Here is a 22,042-nt window from a genome sequence, read left to right as displayed (position 1 = left end):
AATGGTTCTAAAGGTCCTTGGGCAGACTAGATGGGATGGAAGGCAAAAGTCATCTCGTTGCCCTAGGAGACATCAGCGACAGGCGGACGACACATTCACGCAGGAACATGATTGAAGCAATTTGATGATGGTTTTCGTTTCAGTTTACCATGTCGTTTTCGCTGAATGAGATCAGGCTTGATGATAAGATGGACAGACAAAGGGTATAAAAGAAGAGCATGTTGGTCGTCGAGTGTCGATGGTTATCATCTAATCCTACAGAAGTTGTATGACTTACTCAAGATCTGCCAAACACTCAAAAAGGTCAACACTGGAGTTTCAGAAGTCACATAGAGGTATGTATCTCGACGTCTCGGTATAAAATATCATCCTCAACCAACCTGTTCCGTCATGTCGAGTTGAAGAAGTGGCCTACTCTCGCAACTAGTCTGTTATTTGGCACAGTCCAGATATCTTCCGCTCTGAATCTATTCCTTCTTTCCTTCACCTTGAGAGATGATTCCCCAATTCAAGCTGATAATGAAAGATACAAGAGCCAGTGACCAAGATGGATGTTGTTGATATGCTGGGTATATGCATAACTGTATATGCAAATATCACAGTAACCACACACACACGCTTATGTACTTGTGCACTACATATTGTGCCGCCCGGCAGGAGCCGGCATAAGCCCCACTTCCCCGGATTGCGACATTTGAGCGGAGAAGGGATTCCGTGGTGCGAGGCCCGATTACGGAGTCATACCGACCGCTATAGTGTATCAAAAGCGTGATGGTGCAATAACCCGTGAAAGATAAAAAGGTTTACGCATCCCAATACAGTTACAGTATTACCTCTTCTGTTAACCAACTTACCTTGTCCCTGTGACTCTGTCGTTTTTGTCTTCATGAGCGGATTGCTGCTCCCAATCCTCCGTCGGCCTTCGTCATTGATTTCTACTGGCTTTGTCGTGAAATCACCTCAACCCCTTGTGCAGCCACAGCGTCATCATCTTCACTACTCCTACCGCCTAATGAGCGCAAAACTTAAGCCCGCCGCCCGCGTGGCCGGCAACCGCCAGGATGTTTGGTGAGTGATCATGAGATGGAGCCTCACTTACACTGACTTGAAGGGAATGGCTTGGCTAACATGTGGGGTTCAGGACCATCGTCAACGAGGCCGCCGCCGCCTCGCCCAGACAGCCCATCGTCAACATGGGCCAGGGTTTCTTTGGCTACAACCCTCCCGAGTTCATCCTGAACGCGGCCAAGAAGGCTCTGGACAGAGTCGAATGCAACCAGTACTCCCCAACCCGCGGCCGTCCTAGGCTAAGGAAGGCCCTCTCCAAGGCCTATGCGCCTCACTGGGGGCGTGAGCTGGATCCAGAGACCGAGATCACCATCACTACGGGCGCCAACGAGGGTATGCTCAGCGCCTTCATGGCCTTCATCGAGCCGGGTGACGAGGTCATTGTGTTTGAGCCTTTCTTCGACCAGTATATCAGCAACATCGAGATGCCCGGCGGCAAGATCGTGTATGTGCCCATGCACCCGCCCAAGGAGGGCCACATCAAGACGCTGTCGGCGTCCGAGTGGACCATTGACTTTGACGAGCTCGAGCGCGCCGTCACTCCGCGCACCAAGATGCTCGTCATCAACACCCCGCACAACCCCGTTGGCAAGGTCTTCTCGCGCGCCGAGCTCGAGCGCATCGCCGAACTGTGCGTCAAGAACCAGATCATCATTCTCTCGGATGAAGTCTACGACCGCCTCTTTTACACCCCCTTTACCCGCATGGCTACCTTGTCCCCCGAGGTCGAGAAGATCACCCTCACCGTCGGCTCCGCCGGCAAGAACTTTTACGCCACCGGCTGGCGCGTCGGCTGGCTCATGGGCCCCGCCGAGCTGATTCAGTACGTGGCCGCCGCGCACACACGCATCTGCTACTCGTCCGTCTCGCCCCTTCAAGAAGCCTGCGCCATCGGCTTCGAGGAGGCCGACCAACAGGGGTTCTGGACGCAGTGCATCGAGGATATGCAGAACAAGATGAGCCGGTTCAACGCCATCTGGGACGAGCTCGGCCTGCCGTACTCAATCCCCGAGGGCGGGTACTTTGTCATGGCCAACTTGAACAAGGTGGAGATTCCTGAGGGGTACCCCTTCCCGCCGCATGTGGCGGAGCGCCCGAGGGATTTCAAGCTGGCGTGGTTCTTGATTCAGGAGCTGGGCGTGGCGGCGATCCCACCCAGTGAGTTTTATACGGATGTGAATGCGCACATTGTGGAGGACTGGTTGCGGTTCGCGGTGTGCAAGCCTGATGAGGTGTTGGAGGATGCTAAGGAGAGGCTGAGGGGGTTGAAGAAGTTTATTAAGCAGTAAAAGGGGGAATGGAGATGGCGATCATAGATCTTGCGATGATTTGAACAGAGGATCTTGGAAAGACAATACCTTTGCTACCACACGGTGACCTTCCATATGAAGGCATTTTAGACAGTCAGAGAGCGTATTATCTTCCTTTTGCATCTCAAAACACATTTTAAGGGTCCATCAGGTAGAGCTTGGTTGAAACGGTCTAATAGCATTTGGCGCACAGCCAAACTCTTTGAAACCCCATCCTCGGTATCATGAGCGATGATCAGTCCTCATTTGACCTTTATTTTCTAGCGTTACTTGGCAAAATGAATGCTCTGGGTATACGAGTAAGACAGAAGACCTTGCTTGCCCATTTCACCGCCAAAACCACTGTCTTTGAAGCCGGAGAAGTAGGCGCCCATGTGTGGCCTTTCAGATTTGTTGATCCAGACACCCCCGGCTTCCAGACGACGAGCAATCCGTTCCGCTTGAGCCAGGTCAGAGGAGTAAACGGAAGCACCAAGCCCAGCATTGGCTAAGTTGGAGCGGCTGATAACATCGTCTTCGTCGGACCAGCTCATCACAGGGAGGATGGGTCCTGCAAGAGCGCATAACTAGTCAGTGTTTAAACCACTACACATCAAACCCGACAAGAAAAAAGATGAGACTTACCAAACTGTTCCTCCTTAACCAACACCGAATCGTCTGGCGGCCCCTTAACAATCGTCGGCTCCAACCAGAACCCTTTATTCCCCTCCGCATTCCCACTCTCCCTCACCTCGCCTCCGGCCACGATCTCATACCCCTTCCCTCTACAATCCTCGACGATCCTCTTGACCGTCTCAAATTGGACCTTATTACTCACTGGCCCAAACACACTAGGAACACTCGCATCCTCCACCACGGTATAAGTCCCCTTGACCTCCTCCACCAACCGCCTCACAAACTCCTCATACACACTCTCATGCACATACACCCTCTTGGTAGCCACACACACCTGCCCAGCATTAAAGAACGCACCACTAGCCACATTCTTCACCGCTTTTGGCAAGTCGGCATCCGCACAAACAATACAAGCATTATTCCCTGCCAACTCCAGCGTGACCTTTTTGAGCGTCTTGGCGCAGGCCGCCATGACTGCTTTACCTACGGCAATAGTGCCCGTGAAGCTTACTTTTGCGATGCCCGGATGCAGCGTCATCATCTGACCTAGATCCGCACCGCCGTTGAGAACTTGCAGGACACCAGGTGGCAAGATGCCGCGAGCCAGCTCGATCCATTTCATGACGGCGTAGGGCGTGAAGGGCGAGGGTTTGACGATGACGCAGTTCCCCGTGACCAGCGACGAAACGACTTTGATGTTGGACAGGATCAGGGGAAAATTCCAGGGACAGATGGCGGCTACGACGCCGAGGGGAACGTGCGTGGCGATGATCTTGACGGTTTCATCCTCATATTGGATGTGGTCGGATAAAGCGTTGGCGGGTTGGGCGTAGTGAAGGCATTGGGCGATGGAAGTGCGGACGTCGAGCTCCGAGAGGAGCAGGGACTTGCCGGATTCGCGAGCGAGGATCTGGGAGAGAAGCGGGAGGTGGTCTTCGAGGTTGGTGGCGAGCTTTGTGAGGAGTGCTTGGCGCTCGGAGAGGGGGGTGAGCATCCATGTTTTGAAGGCGGTTTGGGCAGAGGCGACAGCATCTTCGAAGTCGGCGGGAGAGGCAATGGGACACGGCCAGAGGGGGGATTCGGTGCGTGGGTCGGTGACGGTGTGGGTGGTGGGGGATGAGCGGAGGGTGTCGTTGATTATGTTGTGAAATTCAAGTTCTTCCATTTTGTTTGAAGGTCTGGGTCTGAACGCCGTTTGTGGTGAGGCTTGTGGTGAGAATATCAACAGAGATGATGTCTAGAGGGTATCAAGTGTATATTTAACAGATCATATGGGGGCTATTACCACTACCTCTACATATTCGCAAGGTGTAGATCAACTTGGCCTACATTAGTGTTTCCCTCGCAACGACGATCAACCACGCTTCCATAGTAACACGCTGCCATGATATTGAGCGGGTATACGACCCCGGTTTCTACTGCATGGCCTTTTTGCTCAACCGGGTCAAGATATACCCGGTGAACTTAACCACGAAGACATTATGTAGCTCGATTGAGGTTGTCAATGAGGAGAATGCCAGTCAGCCAGTCTTTATAGGAAGTGTTCCTTGTCAGTGCATAGCCGCGATGCGGAGAAGGAGGGGTGCGTCAAAGCGACGGCAGATGGTGGTCATGACTCTATTCGCAAGTGATGCCAAGGGAAGAGTATGCTTGAGGTGTGTATGTAAGGGGGGCCAGTACCCGTTGATCATCTCAGGTCGTGGTGTATAAGCGCCAGGATGGCATAAAATATTTATCATGTGCAACGGCAGCTGACGAGAACATCCTGCTGTCGGCCTGTTGAAGTTGTGAAAGTGAAATTTGGAGAGGGATGGCGACAGCAATGAGGGGAAGCCAAGAGTGCTACCTACCTTTCCCACACTCAATCGCCTGTGCAGTCTTGGCAAGAGGTGTGTGTGCGTGCACACACACACACACACCGCACTTCTGTATTGTACAACTTCGTCAAAATTCATTATTTTACAATAATTTCTATATTAATTTGAAGCCATTTCAACGTGTAAAGTAATTATAATACTAGTAATTAATTAAATTTATTGTGATAATACCTCCTAAGATAATCCTTAATTTAAAATCCGCTGGCGTAAAGTGATCTTATATTTGAAGCGGCGCGCTAGTAGTTTACTTCGATGAGGATTAAGATTAGGAAGATCCTAACCTAATAATTCTATAACGCGTTTTATCCCGCCTTAAAAAGAAGAGTTATAAAGTTGAGTAGTTTATTGAAGTTATTCTTAAGATTGTTCTACCTAAGAAGAAGGCTATTCCTATTAAAACCGCCGTTAAAAAGACTATTGTTAAGAAGGGGAAGGCTACCGTACTAAAGTTAGTCCTAGTCCTAGTCCTAGAGTTGCCGTTGTCCCCCCTTAAGCCTACAATACCTATTGAGATTTCTAGTAACGAAGAGGATTTTAGCGACGATGACGAGGTCGAGTAATAACTCTCCGTTTGCTTTACCCTTAAGAAGCGGGCTTTCAATATTTTATTTTATTTATTAAGCGACGATAACGGCGAGGTAGCTTCCCTGACTAAATTAATTATTTCGGCGTTACTAGCCTAGCCCTACGCCGCCCGTAAGCCGGTTATTATAGTATTACCGCCGCTACGTCCTAAATACCCTAATTCGATACGGGTTTAGTTTAATATAGTTGGTTTATATATTATTACTAGTTATACTAAATTACCTGTTATTGAAGAATATAGTTTATTTAAAGAGGTTGAGGTTGAGTAAAACAACGGCGAGCTTTATAAGTAGCGGTTTAGGACGATATTATTTAGCGAGATCCTATATATATAGTAAGGTTATGTGGAAAATATTATTAGCGATAATATAGCTGTAGGGATAAAGTAGTTAGTTTTTTTATATAACGTTATATATATCGCCGCTACTTATAATAATTGCCGCGCCCGGGTTATTATATATAATAAGATTGTTCCTAGGAAGGATTTTTATAATAGGTATAATAATATTGAGTATAAGACCGTTATAAAGTTGTACTTCTACTATATTAGCTAATATTATTATTTTACTATATTATTTAAATTTCGGTTAATTAACCCGCTTATTAGTAAAATCCCTACTACCCTATCCTTCTATAGTAGTATACCTTCTACTCCTACCCCCTTTTATAATTTGGTTAATCTTTTCGTTATTTTAATTCTATAAGTAATCGATATACTATTATTACGAAGGTTACGGACTTTAGCCGGTATTGAGAAGTTTAAGTACGTTACAATAAATATTATATTAGTAGAAGTTAAAAAGAATTTAGAGGAGGACCAGTAGTAAGAGGAGTATACAGGGGTGAAGCTATACGGTATTATATATTAGGAGTTGGTATAAGTATAGGCGTACGGTTTTGGCTATAAGTATAAGAATTATAATAAGGCTATTGAATATTAAATGTACTACATTATAAATAGGAATATAATTTATTATAATTTTAATATTAAAGATATAGGTAAGTAGGTATACGCTATATCGCTAGGGAAGGCTATAGTAATTAATTTATTATTTGAATTAGTATGAAATATATTAGGTAATAAGGTAGTAGCCGCCTTTAATATTAGCGATAGTAATAGTAAATATAGGGGAGGAGGTAATAATTTACTAATTAATATTAATATTATTAATAATATTAATAGTAGTAATAGTAGTGCTAATATAGAGATTATAAATAGTTTATTATAAATTATGCTAAGGAGGGACGATTTTAAAAGTTTATATTAATTATACCTTCTTCCCCTATATTTACTATACCCGCTACTATATTAGTACTTCCCTCTCTACTTTTAATATCCCTAAATTTAGTTACTTTATATTATTAGCGGTTTTATCGCCAATTCGGTAATTACTAGTAGTTATAATTACAATATAGCGAGCGTTCTTTCCCTACTGGGTAAAGCGGTAATTATCGATTCGTATATATTGTTAGAGTATTTTACTACTATATTCTATAAGTATCCAACTAACTACGAGACTTTTATTATTAGGTATATTAACACTAACCCTCCTCCTATTTTTATAGCGATTATAGTATTTATTTAGCTATTAGTACTACTATTAATTATACTACTATTAGTAACGGGCAAGGAGGATGAGGGTAAGGAGATTAGAGACTCTTTAATAGAGGCTAGAGAATTATTTATACTACGTCCGTCCGTACCTTCGATTTTCGGTTTTTATTTATTATTACTACCCTCCGTTTTACTTAGTCGGTTAATTAAAGAGATTATTACCGAATTCTTTAAAGCATTCTATAAGCGTTATTATATTAGATTATTAATTAAAATAGTATTAGTATATAGAGTTTTAATTGCTTTGAGGAATGAGTTTTAGAATAAGGAGGCGCCGTCCGATATATTTGCGTTTAAAAAGTAGCCGGTAGAGTAGTTTACGAAGCTAAGGTTTAATTACGATTTTTATACGGTATTTAGGGATAGTATTAAAGATTTCCTTAAGATTAAGTACGCGGTATTAGTAATATAATTAAATTATAGTAAATATACCCTTTAACCCCTATTATTATAATTTAATTAATTAGTATATACTTTAGACCCGCGATTTAATATTGTATTTGAGTACAGCGTTGTTAGAGTTCTTACTTCTATAGTAGGTAGTACTATTACTAACGGTCCTAGTAAGTAATAATAATATTACGAGTCGATTTATAGCGAAAGAGGGGGGTTTCTAGTATTTTGGTATTATTATATAGATAAATACGATTTTTGGTACTTCTGGTACTTTTAGTATTTCTAGTATTTCTAGCATTTTTAGTATATAATTTAATTTAATATATATAAATTTATCTCTCCCTTCTATACTCTCTACTGCCGTCTAAATATAGTACCTGTCTCTCTATATTCGATTAGCTTGTTAGTATATAGTTCGTTATACTCTTTATTAATATTATTAAGTCGATTTATTACTAGTTTTGCGTTCTTGAAATAGCTACAGATTTATTATACTCTATAACCTATATCCTATGTTAATTATTTAAGAAATGTAATAAAGTCGTCGTTTAATATTTTATTATTACCCTTATTATAATATACCCTTTTGAATTGCTATTTGAAGTTGCTAAAGTATATTTCGATAGGGTTGAATTCGGGAGAGTATAGCGGTAAATACTATAATAGAACCCCCTTCTAATTATACGCGTACTAGAATTCGGTACAGGGGTGCTAGTTAGTATTATTTATTACTAAAATACTATTGCAATTAGGAAATAAATTTATTTTAGGGAGTAGGTATTTTATTATTTAATTTTAAACCCCGGTTGAGTCTATTGTATTTCTAAATACTAGTATATTGAATAGCCTATTTATTATAATAGTTGGGAGGAGGTAATATTGTATACTGTATACGAATTTGCTTAATATTGTTGTAATGGCGCTGTAGGGTGCCTAGTTAGTATAATAAGCGCCGTTCCTTCGGTTTGTACTAGATTTGTTATAGAATACAAATATTTCTATAGTAAATAAAGAGATTTTTAATATTTACTCGGTTACTAGTATAGGGGATTATTATAATACTTTTATATAAAGTTGCTTCTTCTTCTACTTCTCTTATTGAAGGTACTACCGTACAGTCTCGGTTGAAATATATACGTTATATTCGTTGGCTAGAAAGGTACAAATCTCGTTGAAGTATAAATTGGGTTTTAATATAAGGAAGTTTATAATTTCCTTTACGATGTTAATTATAGTTAATAAAGTATAGGGAGCAATATAGTATACGCTGTACTTTAAATGCTTATATAGGAAGCTTTCTAGTATTTTAGGAAGCTTACAATAGTAAAAATACTTTGCTAGTATTCGATAGAGTACGTTTATATTTTTATATACTCCTTATATTTATATTAGTAATTTTAGCGATATTGTTAGGATATTCGTTATTTATTAGTATTATTGTTATTAATACCTTCTGGCGGGTATTAGGGTAGTATACTATATTGATAACGGTTTAAAAGATAATGTAAATATTAAAATAGACAATTGTACGACGTAGAGTATTAAAATATCGACTTTTTGTACTAGTTTTAACTAGATTTCAATATTAAACGATTGAGTTGAGTTGTATAAAGCGATGTCAAATGGCTAGATTTGTTAAATGCGGTGTGTGTGTGTGTACGCACACACACCTCTTGCCAAGATTGCACAGGCGATTGAGTGTGGGAACTCTACGTAAGGAAGCCAAAGGGTTAGGGTCAAAGGCAAGTGGACCTGGGAGTGCTCCGAAAGCCCAATGGAAAGCTGCGGAGAACTGAAGACGGCACACAGCGATCTTGGAGTGAAAACAGAGGGGACCGACGGTGGCGGAACCGGCCGAGGACGAAGAATAGTGCATTCCTGGATGGCAACTTCCGCGATTCTGAGACTGTGGGGGAAGGTGTTCGTCCGACGCAGTTTTATTACCCCACTTCGACTTTATTGACGGCCTTCCATGTCCCTTATGTCGCCTTCCCTTTGATAAGCTTTGATCCTTTCCTAGAATTCTGATTTGCTCCGTCCTAGGTGATACCTACCTCTATCTCTCTCCCACGTCCACCGTGGAGCCGCTCTCTGCCGCTTTTTGTGAGGCTTGTACATACCTACCTAGTCTAATAGTGTCGTGTACCTGATCGGGGCACACCGACCTCAAGGCTCCCCCCCCAAAGGATAACAACGGGCACTAAGTATTCTGTCCTCGAGTGGGTTGCCACCTACCTGTGGTTTCCCTCGGCACTCCCATCATGTTTGACACTTGGTTATCTATAATAAATGGAACGCACTGATAGACAAGTGTTTCACTAACAAGCAACATCTGGCCAACTGATTTCCCCCGATCCAACCTCGTTGGGCTTACGTTTCTTCTTCCGGACCCTCCCACTTGTGAAGATTTGCATTCTGCATTCTGCTTTTAATTTTCTTGTTTTATATTTCCCGGATCAACACCAAAAGGGACCACTTGTCTTGCTCTCCGTCCTTGTTGTTGTGTGTCCCCAGCTTCTTTCATCCAGACCATGGCTCCAAGCGCTGTCCCCGTGGAGTCGGGCGCCACCCCTCTAAACTTGGGATCACTGCCCGGATCCCTAACGACGACATTCGACGACACTCTCCGATTCTACCTCAACGGCACCCGGGTGGTCTTGGATGACATCGACCCGGAAATCACTTTGTTGGAATACCTTCGTGGTATCGGTTTGACGGGCACAAAACTGTATGTTTGTCACTCAGGTTTATGTGGATAATTAAAGGCCGTTAGGTAGCCAACTGACATTCCCCCCCCCCCTGACAGCGGCTGTGGAGAGGGTGGGTGTGGAGCATGCACTGTTGTCGTCTCCCAGTTCAACCCAACAACAAACAAAATTTACCATGCCAGTGTAAACGCCTGTCTGGCACCATTAGTATCTGTCGACGGCAAGCATGTCATCACTGTCGAGGGTATCGGCAACGTCAAGAAGCCACATCCCGCCCAGGAACGGGTGGCAAAGGGTAATGGCTCCCAGTGCGGGTTCTGTACGCCCGGCATTGTCATGAGCTTGTACGCTCTTCTGCGTAACAATGACAACCCCTCAGAACACGACATTGAGGAGGCGTTTGATGGAAACCTCTGCAGGTGTACCGGATACCGCCCTATTCTGGACGCTGCTCACACTTTCATCAAGAAGGCGCCTTCAGCTTGCGGTAACAGCAAGGCGAATGGCGGCAGTGGATGCTGTATGGAGGGAGGTGGTGGTGGTGGTGGCTGCGGAGGAGCAAATCAGAACGGAGACGACCAGCCCATCAAGCGCTTCACTCCTCCAGGATTCATCGAGTACAACCCAGAGACCGAGCTCATCTTCCCTCCAGCACTCAAGAAGCAGGAGTTTAGGCCACTTTCGTTTGGAAACAAGCGGAAACGATGGTTCCGTCCCACCAAGCTGGAGCAGCTGCTTGAGATCAAGAAAGTGTACCCCAATGCCAAGATCATTGGTGGCAGCACGGAAACACAAATCGAGATCAAGTTCAAGGCTCTTCAATATCCCATTTCTGTCTTTGTTGGCGATATTCCCGAACTACGACAGTATTTCTTGAAGGAAAATCATCTCGAGGTGGGCGGCAACATCACTCTTACCGATCTGGAGAATGTCTGCCAGGAAGCCATCAAGCACTATGGAGAGAAGAGGGGGCAGATCTTCAATGCCATGTACAAGCAGCTCAAGTACTTTGCTGGCAGGCAGATCAGAAATGTCGGTACACCAGCAGGGAACTTGGTGACTGCCTCACCCATCTCCGACTTGAACCCAGTACTGCTGGCTGCTGATGCTGTCCTGGTGGCCAAGTCTCTCGGCGAAAATGGAATTGTTGAGACCGAGATCCCCATGTCCCAGTTCTTTACGGGTTATCGCCGTACGGCACTTCCGCAGGACGCTATTCTGGCTGCTATTCGTGTCCCGCTAACTCGGGAGAAAAACGAGCTCTTCAGGGCTTATAAGCAGGCCAAGAGGAAGGATGACGATATTGCTATCGTTACTTCTGCCTTCAGAGTTCGCCTGAACGAGGACGGCATTGTCGACCAATGCAGCCTTGTCTACGGCGGTATGGCACCTACAACCGTCGGTGCCAAGACGGCAAATTCGTATCTTCTGGGCAAGAAGTTCGCCGAACAAGAGACATTGGAAGGTGTCATGAATGCGTTGGAGCAGGACTTCAACCTTTCATTCAGCGTACCGGGAGGCATGGCCACTTACAGAAAGTCGCTGGCCATTGGTCTCTTTTACCGATTCTACCACGAGTTTATGCTCATTCTAGGTAGTAGCGCCGATGAAGAGGTTGTACCCGAGCTGGAGAGGGAAATCTCTACTGGTCAGGAAGATAGAGAGGCGGCTGCTGCTTACATGCAGGAGACTGTTGGAAAGTCAAATCCTCATCTTGCGGCGCTCAAGCAGGTAACGGGAGAGGCTCAATATACCGACGACATTCCACCACTCAAGAACGAACTGTACGGTTGCCTGGTCCTCTCTACCAAGGCGCATGCCAAACTCTTGTCCGTTCACGCTTCAGCTGCGTTGGATATTCCAGGAGTTGTTGACTACATCGACAAGAATGACATGCCTAATGCCGCAGCCAATCACTGGGGTGCCCCCCACTACCAAGAAGTCTTCTTCGCCGAAGACACGGTCTACACGGCTGGTCAGCCTATTGGTCTTATTGTTGCTACATCGGCTGCCCGTGCTGCCGAGGGTGCCAGAGCTGTCAAGGTGGAATATGAGGAGTTGCCTGCCATTTACACCATGGAGGAGGCTATCGAGAAGGAGAGCTTCTTTGACTTCTTCAGGGAGATCAAGAAGGGTGATACGCAAGAAGGCTTCAAGAACTCCGACTATGTCTTCTCTGGTGTTGCCAGGATGGGCGGTCAGGAGCACTTTTACTTGGAGACCAACGCCACGTTGGCGATCCCCAAGCACGAAGACGGCGAGATGGAGATCATCTCCAGTACCCAGAATCCCAACGAAGCTCAAGCATATGCTGCCCGTGTCTTGGATGTTGCGGCCAACAAGATTGTGGTCAAGGTCAAGCGGTTGGGAGGTGGTTTTGGTGGAAAGGAGACAAGATCGGTGCAGCTTAGCAGTATCATTGCCCTTGCCGCGCAGAAGACTGGCCGCCCAGTCCGCTGCATGCTGACTCGTGAAGAAGACATGGTCATCTCCGGACAGCGTCACCCCTTCTTGGGCCGGTGGAAGATGGGTGTCAACAAGGATGGCAAGATCCAGGCCCTTGAAGTCGACATCTTCAACAATGGTGGTTGGTGTTGGGACCTGAGTGCCGCCGTCTGCGAGCGTGCCATGACACACTCGGATAACTGCTATAGCATTCCCAACATGCATGTCACCGGCCGCATTTGCAAGACCAACACCATGTCCAACACCGCCTTCCGTGGTTTTGGCGGCCCTCAGGGCATGTTCATTGCCGAGTCGTATATGAATGAAGTTGCCGATCGTCTCGGCATGCCTGTTGAGAGATTCCGTGAGATCAATTTCTACAAGCCTGGCGAGCGCACCCACTTCAATCAAGAGATTCAAGATTGGCACGTTCCTCTGATGTGGGGACAGGTTATGAAGGAGGCCGAGTACGAGTCCCGTCGCGAGGCCATCGCCAAGTACAACGTCGAGCACAAGTGGCGCAAACGCGGTCTTGCCATCATCCCCACCAAGTTCGGTATCTCCTTCACTGCCTTGTGGTTCAACCAAGCCGGTGCCCTCGTTCACATTTACCACGACGGCTCCGTGCTCGTCGCTCACGGCGGTACCGAGATGGGTCAAGGCCTACACACCAAGATGACGCAGATCGCCGCTCAAGCTCTCAACGTCCCCCTCGAGAACGTCTTCATCTCGGAAACCGCCACCAACACCGTCGCCAACGCCTCAGCCACTGCCGCTTCCGCCTCCTCCGATCTCAACGGTTACGCTATCTACAACGCCTGCCAACAACTTAACGAGCGTCTCGCCCCTTACCGCGAGAAGCTCGGCCCCGACGCCACCATGAAGGACCTTGCCCACGCCGCCTACTTTGACCGCGTCAATCTGTCCGCCCAGGGCTTCTACAAGACGCCCGAGATCGGCTACACCTGGGGCGAGAACAAGGGCAAGATGTTCTTCTACTTCACGCAGGGTGTCACGGCCGCCGAAGTCGAAATCGACACGCTTACGGGTACCTGGACGTGCTTGCGCGCCGACATCAAGATGGATGTCGGGCAGAGTATCAACCCTGCCATTGACTACGGGCAGATCCAGGGCGCTTTTGTGCAAGGTTTGGGATTGTTTACCATGGAAGAGTCGTTGTGGATGCGCAACGGACCGATGGCGGGTAACTTGTTCACCCGCGGCCCGGGCACATACAAGATCCCTGGCTTCCGCGATATCCCGCAAAAGTGGAATGTTAGCTTGCTCAAGGACGTGGAGTGGAAGGAGCTGAGGACGATTCAGAGGAGTAGAGGTGTCGGCGAGCCGCCGCTGTTCATGGGCAGCGCCGTGTTCTTTGCCATTCGTGATGCGCTCAAAGCGGCGAGAGCGCAGTATGGTGTCAAGGCCAAGGTTGGGGCCGAGGGTGGGGAGGATGATGGGTTGTTGAGGCTGGAGAGCCCGGCGACGCCGGAGAGGATCAGGTTGGCATGTGTTGATCCTATTGTTGAGAGGGCGAGGGTGTTGCCGAAGGAGGGAGAGAAGAGCTTCTTTATTGCCATCTGAGCTATTGTTCTGTTTGCTTACTGCGGATTATTTACTGGGGTTGGTTCTGTGAAATTTAGGTCTTATTGACGGGAACATTTATACGTACTTCACGAAGGATGAGGGAAACAGGACCGGGTTCTGTGACATTGCAAGGTAGCTTGTTGCAGATTCTTACGCGAGTCAATGATTGATGCCAAGCATACCATACAAACAAAATTTCAAGTACATGGTGTGACAGTCTTGATGTTCTCGAATGTTGTACTCCAACAACGACAATGCCGATAGTGGTCAACTATTCCCTGTTCGACTGAATCCGCGATCATCTCCCCCTATTCCTCTCGTCATCCTCAAAATTCAATCTCATGAACTTATCTTGCAACATCCTCTCAAAGCTTTTATCAGGACAGTAATGTGCCAGATTGATGGCAGTAGATCCCCACTCCTTTGCTCGATCTCGCTCGTAGGCTCCATACAAGTCAATGGCATGGTTGAAAGCTGTGGCTGCCATCCACTCTAGCTCTTCTTCCGGCCAACGGGCATCGCTCTAGTGATGTTGTTCATGTTTTAGCAACAAGGTGTGATTCAACGTCAGAGTGGTTGAAATGAGTCAAGATGTAACTAACCTCATGCAACTCCCTCGCCTTACGACATGCCTCCTGAAGCAGCTTCATAGCCAGCGTATCATCCAGCGTAAGTGTCGCCTGGAACAGACACCTTGTGTACTTGGCTAGCTTGACAGCGTCGAAGCTTTCCAGATCCCAGATTTCGTTGACGAGCTTTCGCATAGTTGAGTAGAGCACTTTGCGAAACAATGTGTCAGTAACCCCCAAACCGAATACAAGATAAGCATGATAAAGATCACATCGTACCTTGCCCGGGAACCTGTGCCCTCAAAAGACTGTCCGCCATAGTTTGAAATGCCACAGCATTTCGACACGGCACTGCCCTCTGCACAATCCCTCCTAAATCATCCCACTGACCCAGCGCAACTGCCGCTTCAAAGTCGAAGGTCAGCAATGTCGCATGTTTCCGCACCATGTCCTCTCGCGACTGCTCATCCAAGCGTGACAGGTATTCAGGCACCAGGCGGTCAAAAGCCGAGACATGTTTTCGCATCAGTTGGTAATCTTCGAGTTGCTCCTTGACATTGTCCTGGGTTCTGGCAAAGGAAACAAGGGCCGAAGCTATGATGAAGCGAGAGAAGAGAGCCTTGAGGGTGACTTCGACTTGAGATCGCATGTCGGAGGGGAAGTGGTTGATGATGTTGACACAAGCCGTTAGTAGACGCACCACGCAGCGGAGGTCCCAGCTTGTGGTATGTTTTAGGGCGAGGTTATAGGCGTTTCTGCTAAACCATTCGAGTTCGTCAATGGTGAAGAGTTTTGGAGTCTGGGGGTCGTTTGACTGCCGCTCAAGGGCATACACGACTGATGCTGTTAGCAACAAGGCAAAGGTAATTTGGGTAAACCGGGGCTTACCAATGTCAAACTGACGGCAAAGGTCGCTGATGAAATCGCCTTGCCGCTCATCTGGCTTCTCGGCTAATATGTTTAGGAGCCGTATCAAGCATCTGAAAAGCGCTGGTAGGTGGATCGGGCTGGGATCTTTGTACTCGTAATTCTCCTGAAGTTTCTTCAGTGCGGCGATGGCACAGAAGATGTCTCCCTTTTTGTGAGATTCCGCAATACAAGCCCCCAGAAAGTCGACGTGTTCTGGCGCCTGGCCTATGATATGAATGCATTGTTCCGCCAGGTTGCGGTCCTCGCATCGAATAGCTACTTTGAATGCCAGATATGCAGTCATAGGTTCTCGCCAACTCTGCTTGGACAGATTTTGAACGACTGATATAGCTGCTCCCATCTCATTCCTTGCGAGCGCACAAAGGAGCAACTTCCTACTCAAAGTCAGACTATTGTTAACCAAGGCAATAAAGGAGACATGACTGGCTACCTTTCCAGCTTTGCCACATTACCGGGTCCGCAATTCTGAAAGATGTGATGGAGTGACAAACGACACCAGTTCTCGGCTATGTCGTATTGTCTTTGGCTGTAATTGGACTCTAGTTTCTTCCATATCAACTAATTCACTGTCGGTCAGTAATTACCTAGAACGGAGATATGACATGTATATATACCGCTTGCGCCGCAACAGCAGCTTCTGCGCTCAACGGCCTCGTCAAGTTTGAGAGAACACCTCTTACAGTGTCGATAGTCTCGTTTGTGTCTCTCTGGCTTGTTATCATCCACATCCGCGTGATAACCGCCTTCTCCATCCACACATTTTCGTCAACTCCGCGTAGCGAGAGAGTGAAATCGTCTAGTACCGCGCAGGCAGCGCCAGGACTTTTGTCATGTAGTTTTCTTATATGGTGTATGATCAACTTGAACCCAGCGTCAGAGGAGTTGACGTCTTTGAGCAGTCGTCGCAAGACATCAGCGTATGCGTCATCGTCAAATATCTCCGCGGGCGTCTTCCGAAGCACCTCGAGTTTGAGGAGGGACACTACTGGCCTATTGCCCATCTCTGACTCGATGTATTCGACAAGCTTCGTGGCCTTGTCTAAATCTGCGGAAGCGCCTGTGGCTAGCAGGGCGCTCACGAGTGCTTGCAAGATAGCCAGCCGGAGCTCGAGTCCTTCGCGCGACAGATGCTCGAGATTCGGCGAGTTGATAATTTCGTTTGCTCGTTGCAACCATTTTTTTGCGAGAGGGAAGTCATTGCGGGAGGCGAGCGACTTTCCGATTTCGTAAAGGACATCGGCCAGCTTTTCGGCGTAGTCGGGGGTTAGGTACTGGCGAAGGCGCTCTGCCTTTGTGTACATGTGTTCGGCAACATCAACATGATTATCTGCCCATGACTGACACTCCAAGTTAGCTGACTGAGGTGTAAAACAGTATCAAAATTCTTGCCAGAACTCACTAGAGCCGTTCTCATAATCAAGTATTCCACTTCCAGACAGTTGCATTCGTCCACTTCCTCCTTGAGAAGCCCTGATGCAAGATCCTGAAGATCGCTTTTGTAGTCGGCGGCCTTTTGTAGTACCCCTGTGGCCAGTTCAAATTCGGAGCTTGCTAGACGTTAACGCTCTCTATCAGTCACATGGAATTTGGCACATATCAAGTGAATGAGTGATTGTTCATACCGACACAGTCTCGCGCCGTCTTGAGCGCCAGTTTGACCACATAGATCAGATCTTGTGCCTTGCTCGTTTTGATTGGGTTTGCAACCACAAGTAAATGGAAAGCAAGGACTCGCCCGTGGAGATAAAGCCTCTTCAGTCTCTTGTTTGTCGGTTCGCAGTCCCGGCGCAGTCGAGTGCAAATATTCCATAGACGGGTACCCTGCTGGTCTATCTCGGGGTCGCCAGAGACCCCGGCACCGTGCTTGTGGGTGTGGTTGCGAAGTTTCTTGACATGTTGGTTGATTTCATCAACCAGCTGGTCTGTTGCCGGTGCATCGCTTGGGTCACCCGACAAGATTTTGCATAGATCGCGAACAAAGTCTGAGAGAAGAAGAGCTAATGTCAGCTTGGCGAACTGTAGAAATCGAGGAAGAAAACCCAAGATGAAAGCGCACCTAACGCTGTTTCAATGCGCTTGTCCGTCTTATTGCCTGATTGAGACACATCTTTATTTCCTGTTCGGATGGACATATTGCAGTATGGGAGCGAGAAGCTTCGACAAGATGTGTCACCAACATTGCATTCAGTCTGCGACTGGTTATCTTCGAGTCGTCTTCATCTGACAAGCCGGCGGATGAGGCGATCGCATGCCAAATCTGATGTAACAGAAAGAGAAAGGACGACCGCTCGAAGCAGGATACAGGAGTAAAGCAGAGAGGGAAAGCACGCTGGAGGAACACAAGGTCAACGGAATCACAGGTGAAATTCTTTAACGAACACACCGCTGAGACATGGCTCCTGGTTTGAATTATCGTCAGGGGCTAACTTCTAATATTCTTTTTTTTCCTTTTGTTGCTCGGAAGTGAGACCATGTAGCTCCAAGTTGCAATGCAATGATTAAGGTTTGCAATGTCAAGTGAGGTACGCTGCAGTAAAATTGATCAAGTTTTCGTTGCCCAGGTGTGCCCATCGAAATTAGGCATCATCGAAGAAGCGCCAGCCCCCCTTCTGTCTTTCCGCGGAAGGCACGACCTTCTTTTTGCCTTTACGCTGCCCTACTCCTACCGCCATTTATTACTAGTTTGCGCGAAATGCATATCCTGCCCACTAACGATAAGCATCAAGTCCCGTATCGAGCATGGCCATACCAGTAACGCTAATTAGGTAGTTCTGATGGATTGTCGCAAACCCATGTACTGTTCACCGCGCTTCTTATCCGACCAAAGCTAGCAATTGCTGCTCATGGGAAACAAGTGTCGCATTGTTCATCCGCATTGCGGATCACAGGAGCACTGATTTGGGAAATATATGTTGTGGCAGAGTGTATACTAAACACTGTCATGGGTCGTGTGGGAGGAAGTTGCCAACAATCAAGCTCGGACTACATGTACCTGTTAGCCTCACCACCATACCACTTTGCCTGTAACAAACACAGGGGATCCGTGAAAAACAAAAGACACTTACATCTTGTGATCGTCCCTACGGATCCTGAAAGAAAAGCAACAGTTCACAACTTTGGTCCCCTTGTCATCGTTGGGGTTCTTGAGTGAACACGCTGTGATCAGGGTATCGTGAGCCGGGTCGAATGCTATTGTGCCGAATTCTTCCCAGTATCTCACGTTCGACTCTTCCGTCAGGATCTCATGCAGGGCGATTTGACCCTAAGCAAAACCAAAGTCAGCATCATAGCTAATATTCCACGTCGGCGCATTGGTGCTGTGTCTCTTACCCCTCGTAAACTCTCTACTGGCACGCCTATGAGCTCCGCCATCTCTTTGTTTCCCCTGAAAATCTGTCCGGTTCGTCTCCAGCAGCAGGCTGGAACGGCCATACTGGCAAAAACTCGGTCGTACTCCAACAGCGTCCTCTCGAACCACATTTCCACCATCAGCAGGTCCATATCAGTCAACAATTGTATCTTCTCGCGGAACTTGGGTCGAAATCGGTCGATCTGCTTTAGAATCTTTTGTTTTGACGTCGGCGACACGTGTCCATCCAGGTAATCCGATAGCCTCTTATAGCCAAGGATGTAGTTGAACGGCTTTAATAGTCCGGCTTCGTACTTGGCTCGTAGCAAGCGCTGCATGCGTTCCTCCGGTGTGTCGTTTCCGGACGGATCTGCCGCTTGAAGATAGTATGCATCCCGGGCATTATCCAAGTTTGTACTCGCGGGCTTCCCTATCGCCGTTGTTTGGTCGCTACTTGGTGGTAGCATCGAGGTCCCCTGTGTGGCACTTGGGGGGAGCATGCCGCTGGTGCTGCTACTGTTTCCCTTGTTGTTACTGCTAGCATTGTTGCCGTTGTTATTGGCATTTGGCAATCCCGACACCGCAGACTGGTTGGCCCCCAATATTAGGCCATGATCATCAGACATGAAGGCCGACTCCTCGAGCAAGCCTGCCGACAAGAATTCGTTCAATAGATTGAATTCATTCGTAACCTCTGGTGCCACCATGTAGTTTGGATGGAAGTTGTGCATGTCGTGATAGTGGTTTTGAGTGGTTAACCAAGAATCCGGAAGTCCGGCAACTATGTTGGGCAATTTCAGCAACTGACTGACCATAGTGGAGAAAGGCAAAAGGAGGATCCAGCGCCAACACTCACATTGATTCATGCTACCGCCAAGGGCGCTGGCTTGTATACCAGCAACAGAACCTGGTTGCACGAGCTGGAGAGGAGCGCCCCGGCCTACCGCTGCAGCACCTGCTACCTGGACAGATCCATTGCCCATACCGCTATCAAAACCGGGTGGTCTCATGGCCTTGTCTGTAGCGTTGCGCCCAATGTCCGGCTGGGACTCGGAGTCATGTAGGGTCGAAGTCCCAAGCACGCTCTTGGCCTTGCGCGACTCGGTATCGCGAGGCTCATCGTGGCAGAGATGGCCGATGTTTCGCTTGATGCATCTTGTACAAGGTCTCTCCTATGAATGGTAACGAAAAATTCGTTAGCTAGAGCTCCACCTTGGCGAAGGGGGGAGGAATACATACAAGATCACACGTCATGTGCTAAGGCAGCCAAAACAACATGGTCAGCCACCAGGATAACTAGTAAAGTCTGTGTGTATATCGAGACCGAGCGGGGTCTTCTGCAGGACTCCGTACTATGGCAGTTACGGTAGCCCATGTACGAAGCCTGGGTAACTAGCACGGCAGGAGATGGGGTGTCGGCGGTGCATTCTGGTCGACTTACAGATCGGCGGCAGTAAAGGCAGGCTACAACAGGCGCACCAGACAAAGTTAGCAAGCTGGAGAAGAGCGGTCAAGTGATGTAGGCAGGAAGACAGCGGAAAAAGTACCATGATTGACCTTGCGGCGCTTCTTGGGCGCCTTTTGCACATCGTCAGCGGGCGTGGGATGGTGATCCTTGGGCTTGGTGTCGCTTCCGGACTTGGTGATGTCCTTGGTTCCCGCCTCTTTGCCGTTGGGCTTTTCCGTGGCTTCTGTTCCCGTCATTGCTTATCGAGTGTAGAGGCTCCCATTGGATCTGGTGGTTACGCAACGGCCGTTGAGTTCACTGCTCATCTAAAGCCAGGCCGGCGGCTCCTCGCAGGGGGATGGTGGCAGTTTAACGTTGATTCCGAGCCAGCCTTTGTTGTGGTTGTTCTTACACCTCTTTCCCTTAAATATGAATCTTCTCTTTTAACAACCTCGGGCGTTGTTGACGTTTGGCGGATGTTTCCTCCGGTATTGTTCTTTCCTTGGTGTTCTGCTCGGGTTCCCCGGTCGGTTGGTAAGCTCGTTTCGTTACGGTTGCCTCGGCTCGTCACCTTTCGTCCAAGTCTCAAGTGTATAGGTAGGTAGCGGTCGCGTTCCTTTGTGGTTATGGTCCGTGACTGCGTCGTTCGCAAGTGGTTACGGGCTCGGTCATGCGACTGCGATGAACATTGATTCAAGACGGCAATGGTCGTCGACTGGCGGCAGCAGTACGGCAGGATTCTGGCGGTTCGTCTCGGGAAAATGGCTCTCTTGTCAAAGTTCCGTAATCGATACTTTTTGTTTGCCGGCACCGAGGGAGCCTCATTGGCCTCCACTGTCGCGCAAGCTCAATTGCATGCGGCGTCTCCCATGTAATGGAACCTGAAGGATGCAACAGACGGCCAGACCGGGACACCAAGAACGGCAGGGGTTCCTCTTGTCCGCCCGCCCTCATTCGCCAGGACCGCTGGACAGGAGGGGATGGACACCCACAGGTGCCTTGCTGCAGGGCTGGCCACAGTGTGTAACCCGCTGTAACTTTCCTTGCACACCTTCAAGTCGAAAACAGCAAGTGGGGTCCTGAAGCCTGGATTCGCCAGCTGATGAATTTCGAGATGTCGATGTTGAATGCTGAACTATAGACCGGTGTTTTACATGTACCGATAATATCACCAAGCCATCACTCAAAGGTATCCTTGTGGTCACTGTGGTAAATGAAGAGTGAGGACCAAATCAATCTGGAACTCAAAAGGGAACCAAAAACAACCAAGAACAAAAAGTTCAGTGCCCTTGTGATCATGCGTCCTCTTTCCCTTTCGGGAGCCTCCAATCAAAACCGAGGCCAATGCTATGACTTACATAATATCCCATGCTAACTTGTCCACGATTTGTCGGCATTTTAGTGCACATACGTACCTACTCCATGTTCAGTCTTTACATGTGACTCTTCTGCCGACCATCATATTCGTGTTGGGTTTACCTATTTGATCTATATGCCTGAATAACAACTCCAACGTTGCAGGAGCACATATAACGACATGA

At 47.6% G+C, this 22,042-nt stretch overlaps 5 protein-coding genes across 5 annotated transcripts; 2 read left to right on the top strand and 3 right to left on the bottom strand.

The window, feature by feature from the left end:
- Window positions 1–705: 705 nt before the first annotated feature.
- On the top strand, window positions 706–2,591 carry nic-4 (nicotinic acid-4). Its single transcript, XM_951363.2, has 2 exons — window positions 706–1,068; window positions 1,142–2,591. Exons 1-2 carry the CDS (start codon window positions 887–889, stop codon window positions 2,355–2,357), a joined length of 1,398 nt encoding a protein of 465 aa, XP_956456.2. The 5' UTR covers window positions 706–886; the 3' UTR covers window positions 2,358–2,591.
- Window positions 2,530–4,372, bottom strand: NCU03348 (aldehyde dehydrogenase). Its single transcript, XM_951364.2, has 2 exons — window positions 3,003–4,372; window positions 2,530–2,928 (listed from the first exon to the last, which is right to left on the bottom strand). The coding sequence occupies exons 1-2, from the start codon at window positions 4,156–4,158 to the stop codon at window positions 2,645–2,647; spliced, it is 1,440 nt and encodes a 479-aa protein (XP_956457.1). The 5' UTR covers window positions 4,159–4,372; the 3' UTR covers window positions 2,530–2,644.
- Window positions 4,373–9,765: 5,393 nt separating this feature from the next.
- On the top strand, window positions 9,766–14,423 carry xdh-1 (xanthine dehydrogenase-1). The gene is made up of 2 exons (XM_951366.3): window positions 9,766–10,194; window positions 10,273–14,423. Exons 1-2 carry the CDS (start codon window positions 9,998–10,000, stop codon window positions 14,201–14,203), a joined length of 4,128 nt encoding a protein of 1,375 aa, XP_956459.2. The 5' UTR covers window positions 9,766–9,997; the 3' UTR covers window positions 14,204–14,423.
- An 81-nt stretch (window positions 14,424–14,504) lies between these two features.
- On the bottom strand, window positions 14,505–17,837 carry NCU03351 (hypothetical protein; the record flags this gene model as incomplete). The annotated part of the gene is made up of 9 exons (XM_951367.3): window positions 14,505–14,729; window positions 14,809–14,984; window positions 15,055–15,612; window positions 15,664–16,079; window positions 16,136–16,263; window positions 16,320–17,042; window positions 17,105–17,256; window positions 17,328–17,687; window positions 17,762–17,837. 9 exons carry the CDS (start codon window positions 17,835–17,837, stop codon window positions 14,505–14,507), a joined length of 2,814 nt encoding a protein of 937 aa, XP_956460.3.
- Window positions 17,838–18,091: 254 nt separating this feature from the next.
- aod-2 (alternative oxidase-2) lies at window positions 18,092–21,316 on the bottom strand. Its single transcript, XM_951368.3, has 7 exons — window positions 20,602–21,316; window positions 20,496–20,518; window positions 20,294–20,311; window positions 19,911–20,226; window positions 19,036–19,835; window positions 18,771–18,967; window positions 18,092–18,687 (listed from the first exon to the last, which is right to left on the bottom strand). The coding sequence occupies exons 1-7, from the start codon at window positions 20,756–20,758 to the stop codon at window positions 18,645–18,647; spliced, it is 1,554 nt and encodes a 517-aa protein (XP_956461.3). The 5' UTR covers window positions 20,759–21,316; the 3' UTR covers window positions 18,092–18,644.
- Between the last annotated feature and the right edge of the window lie 726 nt (window positions 21,317–22,042).

The sequence above is a fragment of the Neurospora crassa genome, linkage group II, assembly GCF_000182925.2.
Source record: "Neurospora crassa OR74A linkage group II, whole genome shotgun sequence".
NCBI lineage: Eukaryota > Fungi > Ascomycota > Sordariomycetes > Sordariales > Sordariaceae > Neurospora > Neurospora crassa.
This window is presented reverse-complemented; position numbering and strand designations above follow the sequence as displayed.

Coding starts and splice junctions, on each gene's coding strand:
- nic-4 (XM_951363.2), top strand. CDS start 887: ATGAGCGGATTGCTGCTCCCAATCCTCCGTCGGCCTTCGTCATTGATT. Junction 1,069..1,141: donor GGCAACCGCCAGGATGTTTG/GTGAGTGATCAT, acceptor TGTGGGGTTCAG/GACCATCGTCAACGAGGCCG.
- NCU03348 (XM_951364.2), bottom strand. CDS start 4,158: ATGGAAGAACTTGAATTTCACAACATAATCAACGACACCCTCCGCTCA. Junction 2,929..3,002: donor GGTTAAGGAGGAACAGTTTG/GTAAGTCTCATC, acceptor GCGCTCTTGCAG/GACCCATCCTCCCTGTGATG.
- xdh-1 (XM_951366.3), top strand. CDS start 9,998: ATGGCTCCAAGCGCTGTCCCCGTGGAGTCGGGCGCCACCCCTCTAAAC. Junction 10,195..10,272: donor GGTTTGACGGGCACAAAACT/GTATGTTTGTCA, acceptor CCCCCCTGACAG/CGGCTGTGGAGAGGGTGGGT.
- aod-2 (XM_951368.3), bottom strand. CDS start 20,758: ATGACGGGAACAGAAGCCACGGAAAAGCCCAACGGCAAAGAGGCGGGA. Junction 20,519..20,601: donor GCGCCGCAAGGTCAATCATG/GTACTTTTTCCG, acceptor CGCCTGTTGTAG/CCTGCCTTTACTGCCGCCGA. Junction 18,688..18,770: donor CGTAGGGACGATCACAAGAT/GTAAGTGTCTTT, acceptor AGGTACATGTAG/TCCGAGCTTGATTGTTGGCA.